Source organism: Diadema setosum, chromosome 11, assembly GCF_964275005.1.
Source record: "Diadema setosum chromosome 11, eeDiaSeto1, whole genome shotgun sequence".
NCBI classification, from domain to species: Eukaryota; Metazoa; Echinodermata; class Echinoidea; order Diadematoida; family Diadematidae; genus Diadema; species Diadema setosum.
Window position 1 is genome coordinate 19,665,012 of NC_092695.1, and position 22,183 is coordinate 19,687,194.

The 22,183-nt window shown below is 39.8% G+C and overlaps 1 protein-coding gene across 1 annotated transcript; it reads left to right on the forward strand.

Moving 5' to 3' along the window:
* The first annotated feature begins 11,041 nt into the window (after positions 1-11,041).
* On the forward strand, positions 11,042-15,472 carry LOC140235335 (uncharacterized). The gene is made up of 2 exons (XM_072315362.1): positions 11,042-11,531; positions 11,841-15,472. Exons 1-2 carry the CDS (start codon positions 11,042-11,044, stop codon positions 15,470-15,472), a joined length of 4,122 nt encoding a protein of 1,373 aa, XP_072171463.1.
* The last annotated feature ends 6,711 nt before the right edge of the window (positions 15,473-22,183 follow it).

Below are 22,183 nucleotides of genomic sequence, written 5' to 3' on the forward strand. Positions count from 1 at the left end.
ATTCGTGCGTGCGACTTCCGTTTGAAAGTCAAGAGTCGTAAGTAGTGGATACTGTATACCACATTGCCCCATTACTGTTGCTGACTAGTTTATTAGTGTCAAACAACATTATTACCAATAGTTAACAGCAGCGTATACCACGCTTGAAGCTCGTATACTAACTTGACTACTGACACAATAAGAACAGACTGGATGATGAAAGAAATGCAAGAAATAAAAATACGCAAGGAGACACTGACATTCTTGCATATTTTTGTCTTTTTTTGGGGGGGGGGGGGGCGTCTACAAAATCTTCGCAATACATGTACAAGTACCATCCAGCAAGCTGGAATGTGTTCCTAATCCCCTAAAGAAAACCTTTATCGAGGAAAGTGCAATTGCGATGAACTAAAATGAACGAAAATGGGGGAGAGGTTGGCAAACTTTTGCGCCCTGAGCAATCTGGTCATCGGAGGAGCACTCTGCTCACAGGGAAATTCACAAGCTATCTTGGTACTCTCCTAACAAAAGAGATAAGAACTAAAATCGACTACCTGCTCATCAGTGGCACATGGAAGAGATCCCTACAGGATGTGATAGGTAGGAGAGGAGCAGTTGATGTTGGCAGTGACCATCACTGTCTTGTTCTGGCAAATATCAAGCTGAAGCTTAAAGGCATAATTTACCATTTTGCAGATGAAACAACAATCCAGCATTAGTGCTTTGTTATATTTGTAAGATGTGAGTTTAGGATAGAAACAACCACCGAAAAAATTTGAATCCATGTAATAGATGTTAAGTATTGTTAAATACACAACATGTGAACAATAGTTATAGTAAAAATGTCTTCAGACTAAACCGTCTACAGTTATGGTTTAATGAGAAAAATACTGATATCTCCTTATATTTTAGGCTGTATTGCAAAAATTTTATATAGTAGGATGTTTTGTGGTACAACAGACCTACACATACATATGCATCAAATGTGATATCTTGAATATTTTTAAATCACTGTTCCCAAAGGTAAACAGGACCTTTAAGAGGGTAGATAGACATCAAACTCCAAGAAAACGATTTGACACTGACAGATTGGAGAGGTCCAAAAGTAAAAGTCACCTTTCACATTAGAACTGAGAAACAGGTTCCAAGCATCACAAGACTTAGAAATTGAAGAAGCCGACACAGGAAATATTGACACAGTATATGGAAAGAAGTAGAGACTATGTTTTCCGAGAGCAGTCAGACATGAATTGGATACAGGCGTGGGAATACATGGACAGCAATGAAAGAGAAAAGTAAGAAGAAAATGATGGATGCCAAAATCAATCAATTCGGATGAAGGAAATATATTAGCAGGACTAAAATGAAATACGCAGGAAAGTGAAAACAGTCGAGAAGGATAAAAGGGAATTTTTGGATAGCCTGGCTTCAGAAGCAGAAGCTGCAGCGCAGAGAAGTAAGGGAACAAGGAGAGCTCTATATAAAATTACCAAGCATATTTGCGGTAAGTGCCAAACCCATGGAAATAAACGAATTAAAGATAATCAGGGTAAGATCCTCAATACAGAAAGACAAATAGAGAAAAGATGGACGGAATATTTCAAAGAACTACTGAAAAGAGCTACACCTGAAGAAACACCAGTTATAGAAGCAGCAGAGAATGATTTGGACATCAGCACTGAAACCCCAAGTAGAAAAGAAATTACTGCAGCCAATAAGACATTGAAGAATAATAAAGCCCCTGGAGGTGATGGTTTGAGTGCTGAAATCCTGGCAAAGATCATTGTGCAACGTGTGTCAGATCCTGTGGACGGAGCTCTTAGTCCAGATCAAGCAGGGTTCAGAAAAAACAGGGGTTGCATCGACCAGATCTTCACATCACGCAACATCATTGAACAGTGCACAGAATGGCAATGAACACTGTATGTCAACTTCATTGAAAAAGTCTTCGGCAGCATCTACAGATACAGTCTTTGGCAAATACTGCGACATTTTGGAATTCCAACCAAAATAAGCAGCTCATCAAAAGAAAGTTTTTACAAAAGAAAAACTTTCCTGCACTGTTGGAAACAGCAAGCTTTACTTCAAGGTGGAAACAGGCGTGAGGCAGGGATGTGTGATGTCTGCCATTTTGTTTAACATGGTCATTGACTGGACGATGAGACGTACAATGGAGGGATCACAGAAAGGAATCCGCTGGACTCTCTTCTCCATGTTGGATGACCTGGACTTTGCAGATGATCTGACTCCGCTGTCACATTCGCATCATAGGTAACATCCAAGAGAAGACTAATTGTCTGTCTACATTTGGAGGTCAGGTTGGATAGGATGTGAACCAAAAGGAAACTGAAACAACGATTCTTAATACTAATAACCCAACTCCAGTCAAGGTCTATGGTGTCGACCTGCCCAGCTCAGAACCAGTTCACGTACCTGAGCAGCATAGTACGGAAGGATGGTGGAGCAGAAACTGACATCAGAAACAGACTGACTAAGGTAAGACACGTTATCGGAAGTATTATAACAACATCTGGAAATCACAGCAGTACATCCTGAAAACCAAAATGAAATTATACAATAGATGTGTGCTGTCAACCCTTATGCACGGATCTGAATGCTTGCGAATGACCAGATGCGATGCTGGCAAACTGTCGGCATTCCACAACACATGCTTGTGCAGAATCCTGCGCATTTATTGGCCCAACAAGATATCCAACTGCAACCTCTTCTTGCAGTGCCGCACTGAGGACCTGGAGGCCTTAATCACCAGAAAGAGATGGAGATGGATGGACATGTCTTACGAATGGATGCAAACTCCATTCCTATTAGAGTGGGTCTTCGTTGGAACCTGAAGGGAAAAGGAAGACGTGGCAGACCCAAGCAGACATGGAGAAGACGTGGCAGACCCAAGCAGACATGGAGAAGAACAGTAGAGGGTGAAATATCAGACCGCAGACTGTCCTGGGCCTCTCTCCAGAGGATGGCCAGCAACAGAGACGGGTGGAGAGCATTCGTCGCTGCCCTATACATGCCAGGGGTGTAAAGGGTTGACCTGACTGACCTGCAATTGCGATAACGGTGTTAACAAATCATTATCTTTTCGGGCACCTGATCCGTAGATTGATTTTACTTTGTAAAAAACCTGAACCTGATGGTATGAAATCTAATCTATTTAAAATAGCAATTAGAGTCACCAGTAGAATTCGATAAAATGATGAATCATGCAATCATTGCTCAGATCAGTTCCACAGAAGGTGTGTGAGTGTGAGTGCGTGAGAGAGAGAGAGAGAGATGGAGAGAAATGTGCAGATGTTAATTGCTAGGTGTTATTAAAAACATTTACTGATAGGCGTTAGATGTCAACCACATTTTTATCTATTAAAAAGTCGTGGTTTCAAAAAGTGGAGAATGAGGCATAATTGTGTCAACTACATAACTACAGGCCCCGTCATTTGCCCAGTACATTTACCACTGAAAGAAGAAAAAGAAAAATGAGGAGAAAGGAAAGAATGAGAAGAGGAAAAAGAAGACGAAATGAAGAAGGAGAAGAAAAAGAAACAAAAGAAGAAAATCATTTTAAGAGAAACAATTTTGCAGATTACCGACACTCAGCCGCATAACATAACATAACTTCTAGTGCTAAAGTACATCTTAACTCATGTGAACAGATTGATTGTTTTGAGATAAAATGCTATTTCACACTTATGGATAGAACATCATCACCTTTATGATTACCCATCAAGATTAAGTTTATTAATGTATCTAGATTGATAAATATTTTCAGAATTACTTATAGCAACTTCTGGTCACCTAGAGGAAGACATGTCTCATTGGGTGAACGTCACGAGTCCGACACCCACGAGCCATACAGCCCAAGAGTTATAAAGCTACGAGCTCTACACTAGGCAAGAATGGCCCACGAGCCTGTCACTAGGCAAAAAAGGCCCATGAGTTCGACACTAGGCAAACAAGACCCACGAGACCGACATTACATCACGGGACATTTTTTTTTTTTTTTTAATGAAAGCAGTGTCGGTCTTATGAGCCTTTTTCGCCTAGTGTCAGACTCGTGGGCCTTGTTTGCCTACTCTGTCGGACTCAGACCAGACACATCCGCTGTATGACTCGTGGATGTCGGGTTTTGGGGGTGACCCCGTCTCCATTCTCCTCCAACGATAAACGCTGAAAAAGTTTAAAGGGATAGTATAGTTTCGACGAAGATGGAGCATCAGGTTTCGAACCTTTTTTATGATGATTTTTTAGATAATGCAAAACCTCTTCTGAAATATGAAAGAGCATATAATTCTAAGACGAATTCAAAGTTTATCTGATGAAACTTGGGTTTGAAACGACTGAAATATCCAAATCAAAGTAGTCCTAATAAAAGATGGGACCCACCTTTTATTAGGATTGTTTTGTTTTATACTTTGTTTTTTGATATCTCAGTCATTTCAAAACGATTTTCATCAAATAAACTATGTTTTTTTTTATTTCATAAAGTGGTTTCCAAGTATCTTGCAAAAGTTAAAAGCTAAATCCTCACATCAAACAATACCTTTAACACGCCAGCGGTACCGCTGTATACATCATTTAGATATCATAATTAGAGGACCATGGTGCAGTGTGAATGCTGGAAGGTTCCCGTTCCGATGGTTTATGTGGGTATGTCAGGAAGGGGGGGGGGGTGGAGATCTGTGACAAAAAAAGCCCTTGTCTCAGGCGTGTTGAGTGGGCCCTATACATCGTCTTTTTAACTCGATAGGCGTGCCTTCTTGCGGTGAGCTTGAAACGGCGAACATGCAATACGTGGATGATCAGGAGCCGCAGAACATTTTTATCATTATCATTATTTTTTTTTATATGTGTGTGTAGGAGAGGGGGTCTGTAGACGGGGGGGGGGGGTTAAGGATTAGTATCCCCCTCCCTTCGACGGGAAAATCTCGAGGCAGAACCCTCGGAAGTCATTGGTTTCTACGTGTGTGTGTGTTTGGTTTTTTCGATTTTTTTTTTTAAAGCCAATGTATGGGGGAGCGCAACTACCCCACTCCCCCCCCCCCTCCCCACCGTCCCTGTTGATAATTTCAACACACTGGAGAAGAAACAGGTTGAAAGATTAAGATCAGTTCGGTAAACACTCCACTGTGCGTATGGCCTACTCCCAGAAGCAAATCAAGTACGTTCCAGCGAACGGCCACACGGGCGCACTGCAGCCGGAGCGTTCATTCAGGCAGCGGCGAAAAGGACCGATGCAATTCTAAACGGCGCTCTTGGCCCGTTATCAACGCGCACCCTTTCACAGTGAACGACTTCTCAAGATTCCTGACATTTCCATAAAAAGACGCCGATTTCTCTACCTCTATTTCTCTTTCTTTCTTTCTCTTCCTCCTCTGTTAAAATGTATGTCCTTATTCTATTTATCTTTCCTCCATCGTCCAATTCTTATTCGGATCGGCACTACTCTATTTCGTCCCTATTTGTTTAAAACAAACTGCGAATGTTATCCAACAGAGGAGGTTGGGGTCATTCTCATTATTACAATACCTACACTTTTAACATACCGACACACAGCTAAAGAGACATGCACACACACACACACACACACACACACACACACACACACACACACACCGCACACACACACACACACACGTATGTATGTATATATATATATATATATATATATATATATATATATATATATGTAAATATATATATATATAATCATATATACATATACTCTGGATATCTGGATCCAGCTTTAGGGGCTATATGTTATCATTATACATTAATAGTACAGTCTTATATTTATGTAAACATAGACAAAGATTGACTAAAGCCAATCATGACCCCATCTCTCTTTTCCTCCCTCCCCTTTTCAATTATTGCAACACTTTTATTTCAAGGCTTCCCCCCCCCCCCTTCTTCCGATACTTAGTACTTTTGAAAATTATTTCTATTTTTATAACATACCTAGGCCCTATATCTCTGACCCTCTCTTTATTCTCTCGCAATTTAGTATTTCCTTGTTTTTTTGTTGTTTTTTTTTTCATCTTTCGTTTTGACTGAGGCTTTTTCCCCCTTTTGCAATATCAAATCAAACAAAGCCCATTCCAATTTCGGCGGGAGGTAAATGACTCCTACGAACGTATAAATTCTCAGAAAGTAATACATTTAGACGTGAGGTGACATTCCGCCTGTGATCTAACGGTCATTTACACGTTGTGCTCGTTCCGTCTACTGGACGATGGCCATCACGACATGGGAATGATATTATTGAATATTTCTTGTGCTCAATGGAGTATGCATTAAAATTCAAAATGTGCAAGGTAGAATATTGGTGAATATCACCAAAACTCTCTGTAAAAAAACAAACAAACAAACAAACAAACAAATACAATCGAGCTTGTCAATACTGATAGATGAATACATGCAGACGTAGAAGCGCATGACAGCCATGAAATGCGTCATGTTCATTACAGCCACGATGAGGCTTACTCTTTTTGATTACGCCTTAATTGATAATGTTGCACATTATTTATTTCCACGAACAAACAATTTCTCTTGCTTTGGTGATTCATTACGGAGTGAGCAACAACAGCATACTTTCAGATAATGTTGAATTTATCATCATTGGAATGTTCTAGGCTCTGAGAGGAAAAGGAAATAATCGTCATGATGAGTAAATTTAAATCCAAAGGAATGCAGATTTAAAGCAACAAGGACAAGAGAAAAGTGGGAGAAGTGGGAAAGTCTTCTGCTAGGATTGCGGGAGATGGGCGAAGTGCTGTAGGGCACTCCCCCTCCCCCACTTAATGTCAGACAATACTGTAATAACCTCGCAACGATGACTATAACTTGCTTATGAGGAAAGCGGTTACAGTTTCCTAAATCATCGACTAAAAACGCTATACTTTATAGCAGGCCTACATTATGCACAAACAACTGGGTAAATCGTAAGATGATGATCTTATCAGTTTATCTAATTTGAATATATCGCTGGACAGTGAAGGTTGGAAACTTTGAAATTCAATGATAATATCTCATATTCATATCAATTTTGATGACAATTTGCCATATACATATATAAATATATATATATATATATATATATATATATATATATATATATATATATATATATATGATATATATATATACATATTGATATTACTCTACTCATCAACGTGGAGGTTGGACTGTCATTGGACTTTCAAGGCCCTCTTACAAGGCACAATTTTTCTGTTGTCATTTTTGTTGTTGTTGATAGTGATGCAAACTATTCAAAATTACAGGCAGGAATGTCCACGAGCAGAAAAGGGTACAGCTACTGTGAATGCATATCAACAATATACCTCCGACGTAACAAAAGATTGTTTGAAACATGATGTCATAGAGTGTGTATCAGTTGGTTAATTAGTAGAATTACGAATTAAGAACATTGATTCATCGTGACAAAAGTAAGTAACTCTTGCGGAAGTAATACACTGCAAATAAAGATGACACAACAATTTGCGGAGATAATGCACTGCAAATAAAGGTGACACAACAATTTGGTTTAACATAATTTCTGTAGACGTATCATTAAACAAATTATCTTGAATTTACATTAAACAGCAACCACTTAATAGGTTGTTTGAGGTCCCTTTGAGGTGCAAATAATGATATTGTTTCAGTCACTTTCTGATCATTAAATGTACTTCTTTGTCGTCATGAACTTTCACAAAACGGAGCAGCGGTTCAAAATTGATGACGGCGTTTTTACTCCACCACTTAACAGAAAACAAGTTTAAAAGATCCTGAGTTCCGAATTCGAAATTCCCTTCACGCGTCGACGCGTTCTTGAGTTATATGCCTCCATCACTTTCGCCCCAGGAAATGGCGCTAATTGCCAAACTAGATGAGTTCGATTCCACTCCGCATCTCACAGCAGTCATATTTTCCGGGTCACAGATCGACAACTTTAATATCAACGCGGACGCCACTCCGATTAGTGCGCAAAACACTGTACAGCTTCATCAGTTGTGTTGTGCAGTCCATCCTGCGTATCCTATTTCAATGAAGAAATATGCAAAAACGGAAATATGAAGCCCTCCTTCTCAGATTCACACTTTTTGTGCGCCAAAAGGGCGGGGCGACAATTTCACACTGCGTCCTTGATCAGTCGTTTAAGATGTTATGAGTTCATAACTGGCATGGCGACTAAAGAAAAAGGATTAGCAGATTCTCTTCTTCTGTCTCTCTCTTGCTTTCTTTCTCCTTCTTTTTTCTATCTCCATATATATTTATATATAATTTATTCTGACTTATTAGCCTATTGACGTGAAGAAAAGAAAGTGTAACATATTGTGGGGTATAGTTTCAGTAATGGTTGCGCCTGCCATTACGCCTAGACGGTGACTGAATATTAGTGGGAACCATGCATGCAAGGCTATAAACCTGTTTAATGGCTGCGTAGTAAATTGAGAAAAATAAACAAAGCTGACTACGAAAATATTTCTAATAAAATTGGCTTCCCTAATGGAAACGTCTCAAAAGTAATCTGGTCAAGGATTGTTTTCTGTGCCCACTACGTATCTCTTTGTTGTCTGAATAATTTCGTGTGACGCCACGCAGTAGCCCGAATGTAAGCGTCGTCGCCTGGGCTTTTGGGTTAAGTATCGATTATCTAATCATGCAAAGTGACTTGGCGGAGCTTGAGATGGAGGGCTACTTTGCGCATCGTTAAAGATTTACACCTCTCTGTGAGAAACGGAATGTCTTTAATCGGAGTTTTTCAAGAAGCTGACCAGCTCCCAAGAGTCTTAAAGGGATGGTATAATTAATAATAGCATCGGTTGAGGTGAGGATTTAGCTTTTAACTTCTTGCGAGATAACTAGAAACCACTCTATGAAAATCTCAACTTAATGTTAAAGAGTGTCACCCTGTTCCCTAAGCTCACTCTGGCAAGGTAGATTCATTTGCATTTTTACTGCTTGTCTTAACCTCACTCTGGCATGGCATACTCATTTGCATTCTCTCTTGTTCAGCCTAGTGCTGTAGTAGGTCTCCGCGCTTGGCCAATTTTAACAAAGTCTCAGTCAGGTGTTTTAGCTAGCTGTGCTGGGGCTGTGCACAGTTGATATAGGCATAGGAATGCGGTAATTAAAGTGTTTTTCAGTTGCTAGGTTACTTGGCAGGGTAGGAGATAATTGGTTAAGTTTTTTGGGGTGTGTGCAGTCCTGTGTTTAGGAGAGAGTTGTGTGAGGGAAAATCGGTGCACTCCATATTGAACCTTTGAGTTGAGAGGTTGAGCTCTTCATCCTCACAGTGGTGTGACTGGATGTGTGTGGATTCTGGGTGTGAAAAAGCCTCGACTTGGATCCCCCCACTAGCAAGTAATTGTCAGACTTGCAATTTCGGGACCTCCTTTTGGCTGCCACAGCACACCAAAGCACATCTCCAAACCCAAGACCACAGAGATTTCCGTAAGTTGACATTTTATGTATTTGTTAAGCAGCTGTAATGATAGAGTGTGTAATTTGATAGCATAAAAAGGAATAGTTTTAATGCTCAAAATTTGTTGTCACATTGCAGTAGATGTAACAGTTGTAATTTCAAACTGGTATGAATATTGGATAGCGCATTGAAGGCAAGTACAATAGTGTGGTTGATAAGTGCTACTACATTTTTTGTTAAAGCGTCTGTTAGTTTTTGTGTACAGAGCTCTGGAAATATGGCAGATGAAATTAATATCTTCAGCTGGTGATGAGACAAAATGATATTAATTGCTCAGTATAAGTAGTATCGTATAGTGTTGCATTTGCTTATACGGTTGTACTCATAAGGTTTTTTTTTTCATGTATCAATTGAATATAATCGGTGTAAACAATAGTTTTTATGTTATTTGACACTTTAAAATGTGTCCGCCTTCTGTGTGAATTGACACTTCAGATTGAGTCCACTTTTTACGTTCGTATTTGGCAAGTGGTTTTCCAAAAAAAAAAATAAAAACAATTGTTATACAGACACAGTAAATGACCGTAAAGTGAATTGTTTATAATTATATAATGATGGTTAAGTGGTTTCCCTGTAAAGCAACAGTAATTGTATATGAGAATGTTACGAACACTTTTTAGAAAGCATTTTGGTATACTTTTATACAGTCATCCCGTTCCTCGTCTTACTACAAACTTAGCTGGGCTAAGTATAAAGCTCCATGTCTTCTTCGTAGACGCCGGCCATTGGCCAAGACTGTTAACTCCTCGAACTCCACGCTTTCGGCAAATTGGTCCCGAACGACCTCGCTTATCCTCGACCACGACCTCGTCATTGATTACGACTCGCCGACGAACTCTATCACCACGATTACTCACGCGTGATCTCCCCCATCGCGGAGCTGTACCTTCCGCCCCCATGTAAAGTCGGTATCATTTTATTGGTGCACCTTAGGTTTTAGGTCAAGTTAATTAAAATATATTGTAGGATTTGTGGACATTGAAACTGTTGCAAAACCACAAAACCATCAAATTTATAATGAAAATACGGCCTATGTTGTAAACCAAAATAGTACATTTGACTGTGATTATTGTATTGATAGTATACGTTTTTGAATATTTGAAGGGAAAGGTATATTATATTAAAAACCAAGTTAATTGACTGTTTGAAACTTATCCAAAGTTTGACTGGTTTGATTCTTTGAAGTTGTGCCCTTTTTGTACTAAAGTTCGTAATAGACAGGTTCTTTTTTTTTTTGCGATATTGAACAAACTTCACTGAATTGTTTAGTCGATACTCAATTGGCAACAATCAAGTGACATTTTGGCGACCACGAAGGGACCCCTCTGTTAAAGTATAAGTAACTGTTGTATTTAGGATTCAGGGTTATTATTACTGTGTATCATGGTGAAATCCTCATTTATAAATGATGTTTGATTTTGATATGTAACATACATTCTTGGAATTGTCATTGTATACAGGTTTATGATTGGTCATGGAGAGTTGGACATGTGCTGATCGGGTGCCGCAGCGATACAGATTGTAAGTTGTCCCTGTTTTGTTAAACTTTTGGTGTCTAATCTCACAATGGAGATTGAAAAATTGCATCGCATTGGGGAATCCATAGGCTTGAGTGGTAGTGAGTTGAGAGAATTTATTGCAGAGGAACAAAAACGAGCTAGGGAAGAGCGTGCTGAGGAACGAGAGAGAGTTAAAAGAGAACAGGAATTAACTCAGTTGAAGTTAGACTTGGAACGGGAGAAGGGGAATAGTGGTAATGGTAGTTCTGAACCGCACGTAAGACCACCAAAATTACCAACTTTTGACGAAGCAAAAGATAATCTAGACACCTACCTAAATAGGTTCGAGCGCTATGCTCGCGCGCAATCTTGGCCACAGTCCTCGTGGGCCATCAATTTAAGCGCACTCCTCACTGGGAAAGCACTCGACACATACGCGAGGATAACCGATGAAGAGGCTGGAGACTATGAAGCTGTTAAGGCGGCGTTGCTTAAGCGATATGATTTGACGAGTGAGGGTTTCAGGAGAAAATTGCGCAGTGCAAAACCGGAGGCAGGTGAAACCGCCAGCCAGTTTGTGCATAGGATGCGGGTGTATGCTGAAAAGTGGTTGTCACTTGCAGGCTCAAAAAAGAGTTATAATGAATTACTCGAATTGATGTTGACTGAACAGTTTCACAAAAGTTGTTCACGTGAAATGTCTATCTTCATTAGAGAAAACAAACCTAGAAATTTGGAACAATTGTCAAAAGTAGCTGATCGCTTCTTAGATGCCAGATCGGGTTGGCAGTTAGCACAAGGTGGGAAGACCCCAGCAAAAGCCAGTCCTTTAACTTCAAATTCTTCTAACTTTCGCACCACACCAGGTTCACAGGCAGGAGCAAGCACAGGGCAGAGGAATGAGGCTTCCAAGCGTCCAGGATGCCACATATGCGGCAGGATCGGTCACATTGCCCGTAACTGCTACCGCAGGAACAAGCCCCCAGAGAGGCTGGCTGCAGGTGTGAGTGCATCGAACGGTGACTCTCCACATCCAAGCGGACCAGACAGTGGTGCACTGGCGCCGAATGAATCAGATGTCCAGGCGACAGGAGAACTTCGTTCTGATGATTATAATTATGATGCAGGTCAATTCAATACACAAGTTAGAAATCCTGGTAATCAATATGAACAAGGCTGTTTACTAATTGATTCATGTTTCTCTTGTGATAGGGTGGTCCAGATGGAGGAACGTAGTATGGAATTTCCAGTGATGAGCGCAGCCTGCGGAGCCAAACCGGTTCGCAAGATGCCGGTTGCGGAAGGACACGTCAACGGAAAGCCAGTTCAAGTTCTTCGCGACAGCGGATGTTCAACGGCAGTCATCAGAACAGAGTTGGTCCAACCACAGCAGATGACAGACGAATGGCGGACTTGCATTCTGATCGACGGAACTACACGAAGATTTCAAGTGGCCAGAGTAAGAGTTGACACTCCATATTTTGTAGGGGAGTTAGATGTATTGTGCATGAGTAACCCAGTATATCCCTTGATACTTGGTAATGTACAAGGCGTCCGTAATCCAGGAGATCCTGACTGCCAGTGGAAACCGGTAGAATTGCTGGAGGCAGTTGAGACTAGACAGCAGAAGGAAGACAAGAGCAAACCACTGAGGGCACTGAAGGTACCAGGCCAGGTGTCAAACGTCACACCAGATGATTTCCGACGTGAACAGAAGGCTGATCCTACACTAGATAAACTTCGGCAACATGCTATGTCGGGTACAGTGAAAGAAAGTAGAAACGGTAGTAAGTCGAAGTTTGTATTCAAAGATGGATTGTTGTACAGGGAATTTTATTCCATGACTAGAAACTCGGAAGATAAGATAGATCAATTGGTTGTTCCGGAAAAACTCAGGAAAAACATTCTTCAGTTAGCACATGAGTCCATTATGGGTGGTCACCTAGGTTCAAATAAGACAAGTGACAAGATCCTTGCTCATTTTTTTTGGCCAGGTGTGCAGGCTGATGTCCAAAGGTTCTGCAGATCGTGCGACGCATGTCAACGTGCTATTCCGAAGGGTAGAGTGACGAAGATTCCGCTGGGAACAACCCCGATCATCGATGAACCATTTCACCGAGTCGCCATCGACATCGTTGGTCCGATAAAGCCAGTATCATCACGTGGTCATCGATATATCCTGACATTGGTAGATTACGCAACGCGCTACCCGGAAGCGGTGCCACTTCGAAACATTGACACCTCATCGGTAGCAGAAGCGTTACTTAGCATTTACTCGCGGGTTGGTTTCCCAAAAGAGATGCTCACCGACAGAGGATCGCAGTTTACTTCAGACGTAATGCGGGAAGTTAGCAGGTTGCTGTCGATTCGTCATGTGACTACAACACCATATCACCCACAATGCAATGGCCTAGTTGAAAAATTCAATGGTACACTCAAACGCATGCTAAACAAGATGTGTGAGGAACGCCCTACTGATTGGGACCGTTACATTGATGCATTGCTGTTTGCATACCGAGAAACACCACAGGACAGCACAGGCTTTGCACCATTTGAGCTACTTTATGGTAGAGTTGTGAGAGGACCCCTCATGATTGTTAAGGAGTTGTGGACCCAGGATGACACGGAAGCGGATACCAAATCTACGTATCAGTATGTGCTAGATCTGAAAGAAAGGATGGAGAAAACTTGTGACATCGCCCGACAGGAGCTGCTGAAGTCGCATGAAAAGTATAGACGGAACTATAATCGCAAGGCTAGGCAGCGTTCCTTCAAGGTCGGAGATGAGGTTTTGGTGCTCCTCCCCACGGACAGCAACAAACTCCTCATGCATTGGAAGGGCCCATTTCGAGTTGTTGGTACTGTTGGGAAGCTTGATTATCGCATTGATCTAGGAAGTAGGATCACCACATTTCATGCTAATTTGTTGAAGCTCTATGTTCACAGGGATGATGTTCCAGATGTTGGTGCTCCATTTGAAGTAGCCTCAGTCTCTGTTGTCGAGGAAGAAGACGTCAGTGAAGATGGCGATGTGTCCTATCAGGGGATGTCCAACGAACAGCTGCTTCACATTCCAACTACCAAGCGTACTCAAGGTGTAGATGATGTTAATGTTGACACAAATTTAACTGATGAACAGCGTCGTCAGGTATCGTCGTTACTGTGTGAATTCGAAGATGTACTAACTGATGTTCCAGGGGTAACGAGTGCTGGTGAACACGACATAAAACTCACTCATAGTGAACCAATTCGCAGTAAACCATACCCCTTACCGCATGCTCTTCGACAGGTCGTTAAGGATGAGATTAAAGAAATGATGGATTTAGGCGTCATTGAACAGTCTTCATCGCCTTATGCATCACCCATCGTACTGGTCAAGAAAAAGGACGGGTCAAACCGCTTTTGTTGTGATTTCAGGAAACTCAATTCAGCTACGGTCATTGATTCAGAGCCGATCCCGGACCAGGAGGAAATTTTTGCCAAGTTGGCTGGTGATCGTTACTTTTCCAAAATTGACCTCACCAAAGGATATTGGCAAGTGCCATTATCACAACAGGCTAAGCCCCTTACGGCTTTTATAACCCATGACGGACTGTATCAGTTCACTACAATGCCCTTCGGACTAGTAAATGCTCCCGCTAGTTTTAGCAGAATTATGAGAACTGCTCTTCGGGGAATGCCAAATGTGGACAATTTCATCGATGACATTTTGATTCATACCCCAACTTGGGAGGAACATTGTAGGACGCTCCACGCTGTGTTGGTACGACTGCGAGCAGTAAACTTGAAGGCAAAACCTGCTAAGTGTTTTGTGGGCTTTGCAGAACTAGACTTCTTGGGTCATCACGTGGGCAGAGGCACAGTACAACCAAATCAGGACAAGATTGCCCAGATTCAACAGGCTACGAGACCAGAAACCAAGAAGCAGCTTCGATCCTTCTTAGGATTGGCGGGATATTACCGCAGATTTGTGCCGAACTATGCAGCTATAGCTGTACCCCTGACAGATCTGACAAAAAAGGGAGAACCCAATCTCATCAGATGGGGTGAGCCGCAGGACAAAGCATTCAATACCTTGAAGCTGAAGTTGTCAAGCCAACCCATCCTTCATCTCCCAGATGTCAACAGGACATTCACTCTACGTACTGATGCCTCAGATACAGGCATTGGAGCCATGCTGCTACAGGAACATGAAGGTCAAAAGTTTCCCACAGCCTACGCTAGTAAGAAACTCTTAGCTAGAGAGAGAGCCTACTCTACTATCGAGAAAGAATGTCTAGCAGTTGTCTGGGCAGTGCTCAAATTTGAGACCTACCTATACGGCAGGGAATTTGTGCTTGAAGTTGACCATTACCCTCTTTTGGCAATACGACGGTCAAAGGTCGCCAACGCCAGGATTCTTCGTTGGGCATTGGCTCTTCAACCATACAGATTTCGGATAGAGGCCATTAAGGGTAAAGACAATGTAGGCGCAGATTTCTTGAGTCGTCTGGAGTAAAACAAAAAAAGGGGGGATTGGCACTGACAGATGTACTATTGAAATTATGATATATTGCATTTTCAGCAGGAAGGCTGGTATACTAATTTCAGCATTTTGTTTTCTTTTGCAGGAAATTATATTAACTCGATTAAATTTCTACCTTTCTGCAGGAACAGAAGCAGAACTGAGCCCATGTAGATGGTTAAAATATTAATTATTTTCTTTTCATTTTGATCTAACAAAGAATTTTCTTCCATTTCAGATGCAGAAAATGTTACAAAGGAAGAAAGAATAAATCTTATTTTCTCCCAATTTGTTGCAGAGAAGGAAAATGAAATTAACTGTAAGTATGCTCGGTAATTGACAGTGTGTATATATAAAGAATTACCGTGCAGAATTTGCATCTCGTTGTATATATGTAGAAACAGACGTTGGCCATGAATTACCGATCCTTTTCATTTTGAACTGGTAAAAATTTTCCCGGAAAATTTTCTTAAGGAGGGGGCGAATTGTCACCCTGTTCCCTAAGCTCACTCTGGCAAGGTAGATTCATTTGCATTTTTACTGCTTGTCTTAACCTCACTCTGGCATGGCATACTCATTTGCATTCTCTCTTGTTCAGCCTAGTGCTGTAGTAGGTCTCCGCGCTTGGCCAATTTTAACAAAGTCTCAGTCAGGTGTTTTAGCTAGCTGTGCTGGGGCTGTGCACAGTTGATATAGGCATAGGAATGCGGTAATTAAAGTGTTTTTCAGTTGCTAGGTTACTTGGCAGGGTAGGAGATAATTGGTTAAGTTTTTTGGGGTGTGTGCAGTCCTGTGTTTAGGAGAGAGTTGTGTGAGGGAAAATCGGTGCACTCCATATTGAACCTTTGAGTTGAGAGGTTGAGCTCTTCATCCTCACAGTGGTGTGACTGGATGTGTGTGGATTCTGGGTGTGAAAAAGCCTCGACTTGGATCCCCCCACTAGCAAGTAATTGTCAGACTTGCAATTTCGGGACCTCCTTTTGGCTGCCACAGCACACCAAAGCACATCTCCAAACCCAAGACCACAGAGATTTCCGTAAGTTGACATTTTATGTATTTGTTAAGCAGCTGTAATGATAGAGTGTGTAATTTGATAGCATAAAAAGGAATAGTTTTAATGCTCAAAATTTGTTGTCACATTGCAGTAGATGTAACAGTTGTAATTTCAAACTGGTATGAATATTGGATAGCGCATTGAAGGCAAGTACAATAGTGTGGTTGATAAGTGCTACTACATTTTTTGTTAAAGCGTCTGTTAGTTTTTGTGTACAGAGCTCTGGAAATATGGCAGATGAAATTAATATCTTCAGCTGGTGATGAGACAAAATGATATTAATTGCTCAGTATAAGTAGTATCGTATAGTGTTGCATTTGCTTATACGGTTGTACTCATAAGGTTTTTTTTTTCATGTATCAATTGAATATAATCGGTGTAAACAATAGTTTTTATGTTATTTGACACTTTAAAATGTGTCCGCCTTCTGTGTGAATTGACACTTCAGATTGAGTCCACTTTTTACGTTCGTATTTGGCAAGTGGTTTTCCAAAAAAAAAAAATAAAAACAATTGTTATACAGACACAGTAAATGACCGTAAAGTGAATTGTTTATAATTATATAATGATGGTTAAGTGGTTTCCCTGTAAAGCAACAGTAATTGTATATGAGAATGTTACGAACACTTTTTAGAAAGCATTTTGGTATACTTTTATACAGTCATCCCGTTCCTCGTCTTACTACAAACTTAGCTGGGCTAAGTATAAAGCTCCATGTCTTCTTCGTAGACGCCGGCCATTGGCCAAGACTGTTAACTCCTCGAACTCCACGCTTTCGGCAAATTGGTCCCGAACGACCTCGCTTATCCTCGACCACGACCTCGTCATTGATTACGACTCGCCGACGAACTCTATCACCACGATTACTCACGCGTGATCTCCCCCATCGCGGAGCTGTACCTTCCGCCCCCATGTAAAGTCGGTATCATTTTATTGGTGCACCTTAGGTTTTAGGTCAAGTTAATTAAAATATATTGTAGGATTTGTGGACATTGAAACTGTTGCAAAACCACAAAACCATCAAATTTATAATGAAAATACGGCCTATGTTGTAAACCAAAATAGTACATTTGACTGTGATTATTGTATTGATAGTATACGTTTTTGAATATTTGAAGGGAAAGGTATATTATATTAAAAACCAAGTTAATTGACTGTTTGAAACTTATCCAAAGTTTGACTGGTTTGATTCTTTGAAGTTGTGCCCTTTTTGTACTAAAGTTCGTAGTAGACAGGTTCTTTTTTTTTTTTGCGATATTGAACAAACTTCACTGAATTGTTTAGTCGATACTCAATTGGCAACAATCAAGTGACAAAGAGCATATTATTCTAAAAGGAATTCAAAGTATATTTGATGAAAATCGGTTTTGAAATGGCTGATAATAAGATCCAAAGATATAATAAAACAAAGCGATCCTAATAAAAATGTGGGTCCCACTTTTATTAGGATTGCTTTGTTTTGGATATCTTAGCCATTTCAAAACCAATTTTTATCAAATAAACTCTAATTCCTCTAAGAAATTGCACATCATGTTCTTTTATGCTTTATAAGAGGTTTCTCATTATCTCTCAAACACACACACACACACACACACACATACACAAAGTTTGAAACCTGCAGTCCCATCTAAACCAAAAATGTACTGTTTCTTTAAAGCCCATCGGTACGGTCTTTGCGTGATGATTGTATGGATCGCAATATAACGCGCAAAGTGAGTGACTGAGTGATTCCGAAAGTTCCCTAATTGCCGTTTAAGTGGAGGGGATGAGGTCAAGTGTGGTATTTTGTGTTACATCTCCTCTGATTTGTGTCTGTTGGTGTGTGTATGAATACACGTATAGATTCTTCCTTTTTTATCTCTTTGTACCTGTGTAATAATTTATGTGACGTAAGTACTCAAGAGCAAGCAAGGCTGTTGTTGTTGCTGCTGTTGTTGTTATTGTTGTTGGTCCTAAGCAAGCAGCTTTAGCACGTCATTTCATCTGTTCTTTTGATGATCATGTTGTGAGCAATATAGCTTTGAAACACTACTCACACATACATAAAGACGCACACAAACACACGCACGGACAGAAATGTGTGTATCCGTGTTAAACTGTTTTATACAGACAGAAAAATAAAGATGTATATATATATATATATATATATATATATATATATATATATATATATATATAATATCCATGTTGATTAGGTAATCCACGTGTTGGTAAGATAAAAAGATAAGTAACAAAACTGAAACAAAGTTCATGCTGTATCACCAACGGTTTATTTCTGCACACAAATTTTCGTGTGCAGAAAAAAAACACAAACACACACAAAAATTTGTGTGCAGAAATAAACCGTTGGTGATACAGCATGAACTTTGTTCCAGTTTTGTTACTTATATATATAATATATATATATATATATATATATATATATATATATATATATATATATATATATATATATACATGTATATATGTGTACATACATGGATACAGATAGATAGAAGAATAGATAAATAGATAAATAGAAATATAAATAAGTATAAATATGTACATAATAATGTAGATAGCTATATTTGTTGATCACTTGACAAAGGGCAAGGTGCCCGAAAATTTGTGAATTGAAAATATTCAGTGTACATGATATGTTTCGGGAGAATTTCTCTGTTGTCCTGCTGTAGATAGGTACATAGATAGATAGATAGATAGATAAGTAATTAGATAATAGATAGAGAAATATATAGATAGATTGATAAATAAATAGATGATTAGATAGATAGACAAAAAATGTGTATATATTAGACAGATAGATGGATGGATAGATAGAAAAAGGGGGAGGGATTGAAGGAGGAAGAGACAGACAGGCAGCGAGACAGCAAGAGAGAGAGAGAGAGAGAGAGAGAGAGAGAGAGAATATTTATTTTGACAACCGGTGAAAAATGCAAGTGACGTATTGAAAAAAAAAAAGAAGATGCTAGCTGTCTTCACGTGCGAAGCACATGACTTTGGGGGAAAAATAATCATGCTTGCAGTATATCAGTATCAAGCCACAACAGGTAAACTAGTTCTTGTCTCTGTGGTGAGACGCCGTTGTTGTTATATTTTTTTTTTATATATAATGAATTGCCAGAAGCACTCTTTTCTAAAGTTCAAGGAATTCAACGCTCCACATGTAGAATTAATCGTCTCCAGAAAAGAAAGATCCCATGATCATAGAAAGATCCCCATTACTAAATGATGTACTACACAGATGTCAGCGGGAGAGTGGGATAACTTATTAACATTGCTAAAGGAATTGGTCTCAATGTTGAGTGTGTTATATTCCACTTTATTTCGACCAAGCAGGCAGGTATGTGAATTCAATCTCATTTTATTTCCTTTTCATGCATATCGTATACACGAGGGATTAAGGCAGTGGATTGAGAATTTTAATCTTCATTTTCCGATCGTCTCATGGAATAAAGGGAACTCTAATCTTTGATGCAGACATGTTCGCATAATTTTAACCTGAATAAGTCTAATTTTGCTTCATGTTGATTATCAACTTCAATTTACTATAAACGGGCTAATGTATGAATGTCTGAGTATAGGCACTACGTCATTCTGCCTTGCATGCTATCATCATTGCTTCATAAGCGATACCACAGTTTATATAAACGTTTATAATTATATTCCTTTATGCATGAATAATAATAAACGTTTATAATTATATTCCTTTATGCATGAATCAGTATGTGCTGGTGAGTAGAGAAAATGCCTTTAATTCATTTGTGTTGAGCCAGGTCCCTTCAGAGCTGAAATATAAATCAATTTCATCGACAGCAGAGATCATGCATTGTGCATTGATTTCCACCAAATAAGCTCATGTTATAATGCACACTAATGTCTTCATTCATGTTTCAGTTCAAGCTTTCATTCGATTCGAATATTCAATCCGACATTTGCGATGCAATGGTGATGAAGGCGACGATCGCGTTCGATCCATATAGAAGCACATCGATATGGAAACCTCATTCAGAATTCATGTCAATCGTATACGACAGCTAGCTCCTGTTTCAGTTACGGTTAGCACTCGCACGCCGAAGCATAGGGGTGCAAATTCCCCGCCGCAGCCCGCTGTATACTGCAGGAAATCAAGATTAATCTTGCAATAGCTCTCCATTGCGCGATTACACGACGAAGCAACAGGAAGGAATAAGTAATTCGACCACTTTTTTTTTTTTCCAAGTTAAAGAAAACTGAAACCCACAAAATAATATGTGGATATTAGAAGACATCAGTGAAAGTTTGAAGAAAATCGGACAATCGATTAAAAAGTTATGAAATTGTATACAGCTTCTTGGTTCCGTCATTGCCCCAGGGAGTCGTTGCTGGATGAATAGACTCCTACAGTTCATGACGTCATTCTGGTCAACAATATAAAGAAAATATTAGGAGAATTCCGCAAAATTTCATCTTCAAAAAGTACTCATTGAATTTCCATCGACTTGTAGCTGATATATTGTGTTAAGGGTAGTATCATTCCCCTACTTTTTGAAAGATTAAGTGTAATGCTCTTTCATTATATATGCTAGAAAATAGAAAATGTGTTTCATTTTCTGTATATTTTCTTTATATTATTGTTGTCCATGTTGACGCCATGAACTGTAGTAGTCTCCTTATCCAGCGATGACGACACCGAAACTTTGAAAATTCATTATTTTTTATACGATTGTCCGATTTTCCTCAAACTTTGACTTATGTGTTCTACTAATATCGCTGCTTTCAGTCAATACACATTTGTATTTGGGTTTCGGTTTCCTAAAGTTGAGGTGCAGCATATATAATGCCACTACTATTACTTCTGCTATTACTTCTACTACTACTACTACTACTACTACTACTACTACTACTACTACTACTACTACTACTACTACTACTACTACTACTACTACTATACTACTACTACTATTCTACTCTATGCATGTATAAAGTTATTGCACAGAGTCACGTAAAGGGATTCTAATACACCTTTATTTTGTGGTAGGGAGTGACGCATGAGGGCTCACATGCCTCCGGGTAACAGAAGAAAGAATGCTACTTTTGTGAGCCCTGGTCCAAGTGTCACTCATATATACATCCTATTTATGAGTACACAATGATTGATACATTGCCAGTGGCGGTTCCAGGAGGGCTCACCTGGCGCGTGCATCCTTTTAATTTCGTTTAAAAAAACCTCTTTTTTAAATAAAAGAAATAACAAAAGAAATAAAAGGGGACGCGTGCCCCCCCCCCCTTTAATATTTGACAGAAACCATCCATGTCAGCCGATTGTAGTGGCACCAGAAAATTGTGCTGAATCTGATGAAACCCGGAAGTGGCACGAGAAACAAGATTTTTTTTTTCTTGTTAGCTGATTAAACCAAAACCAGTGGCACCAGAAATATTTTTGCGCCCCTGCCCCTTTACAGAATTCCTGGATCCACCCCTGTTGTCTGTAGGAATGTTGTATTGAAGTCTTGTATGTATGGTGAATATAATCTAGACCCTAGTAGCTAATAATTAATAACGACTCGTACTCGGGCTGGGGCACCGTGACATGCTCTCGAATGGCACAGACGACGAAGGCCATAATACAAATTCAATTCAATTCAATTCAATTCAATGTTTCATTTCATTTT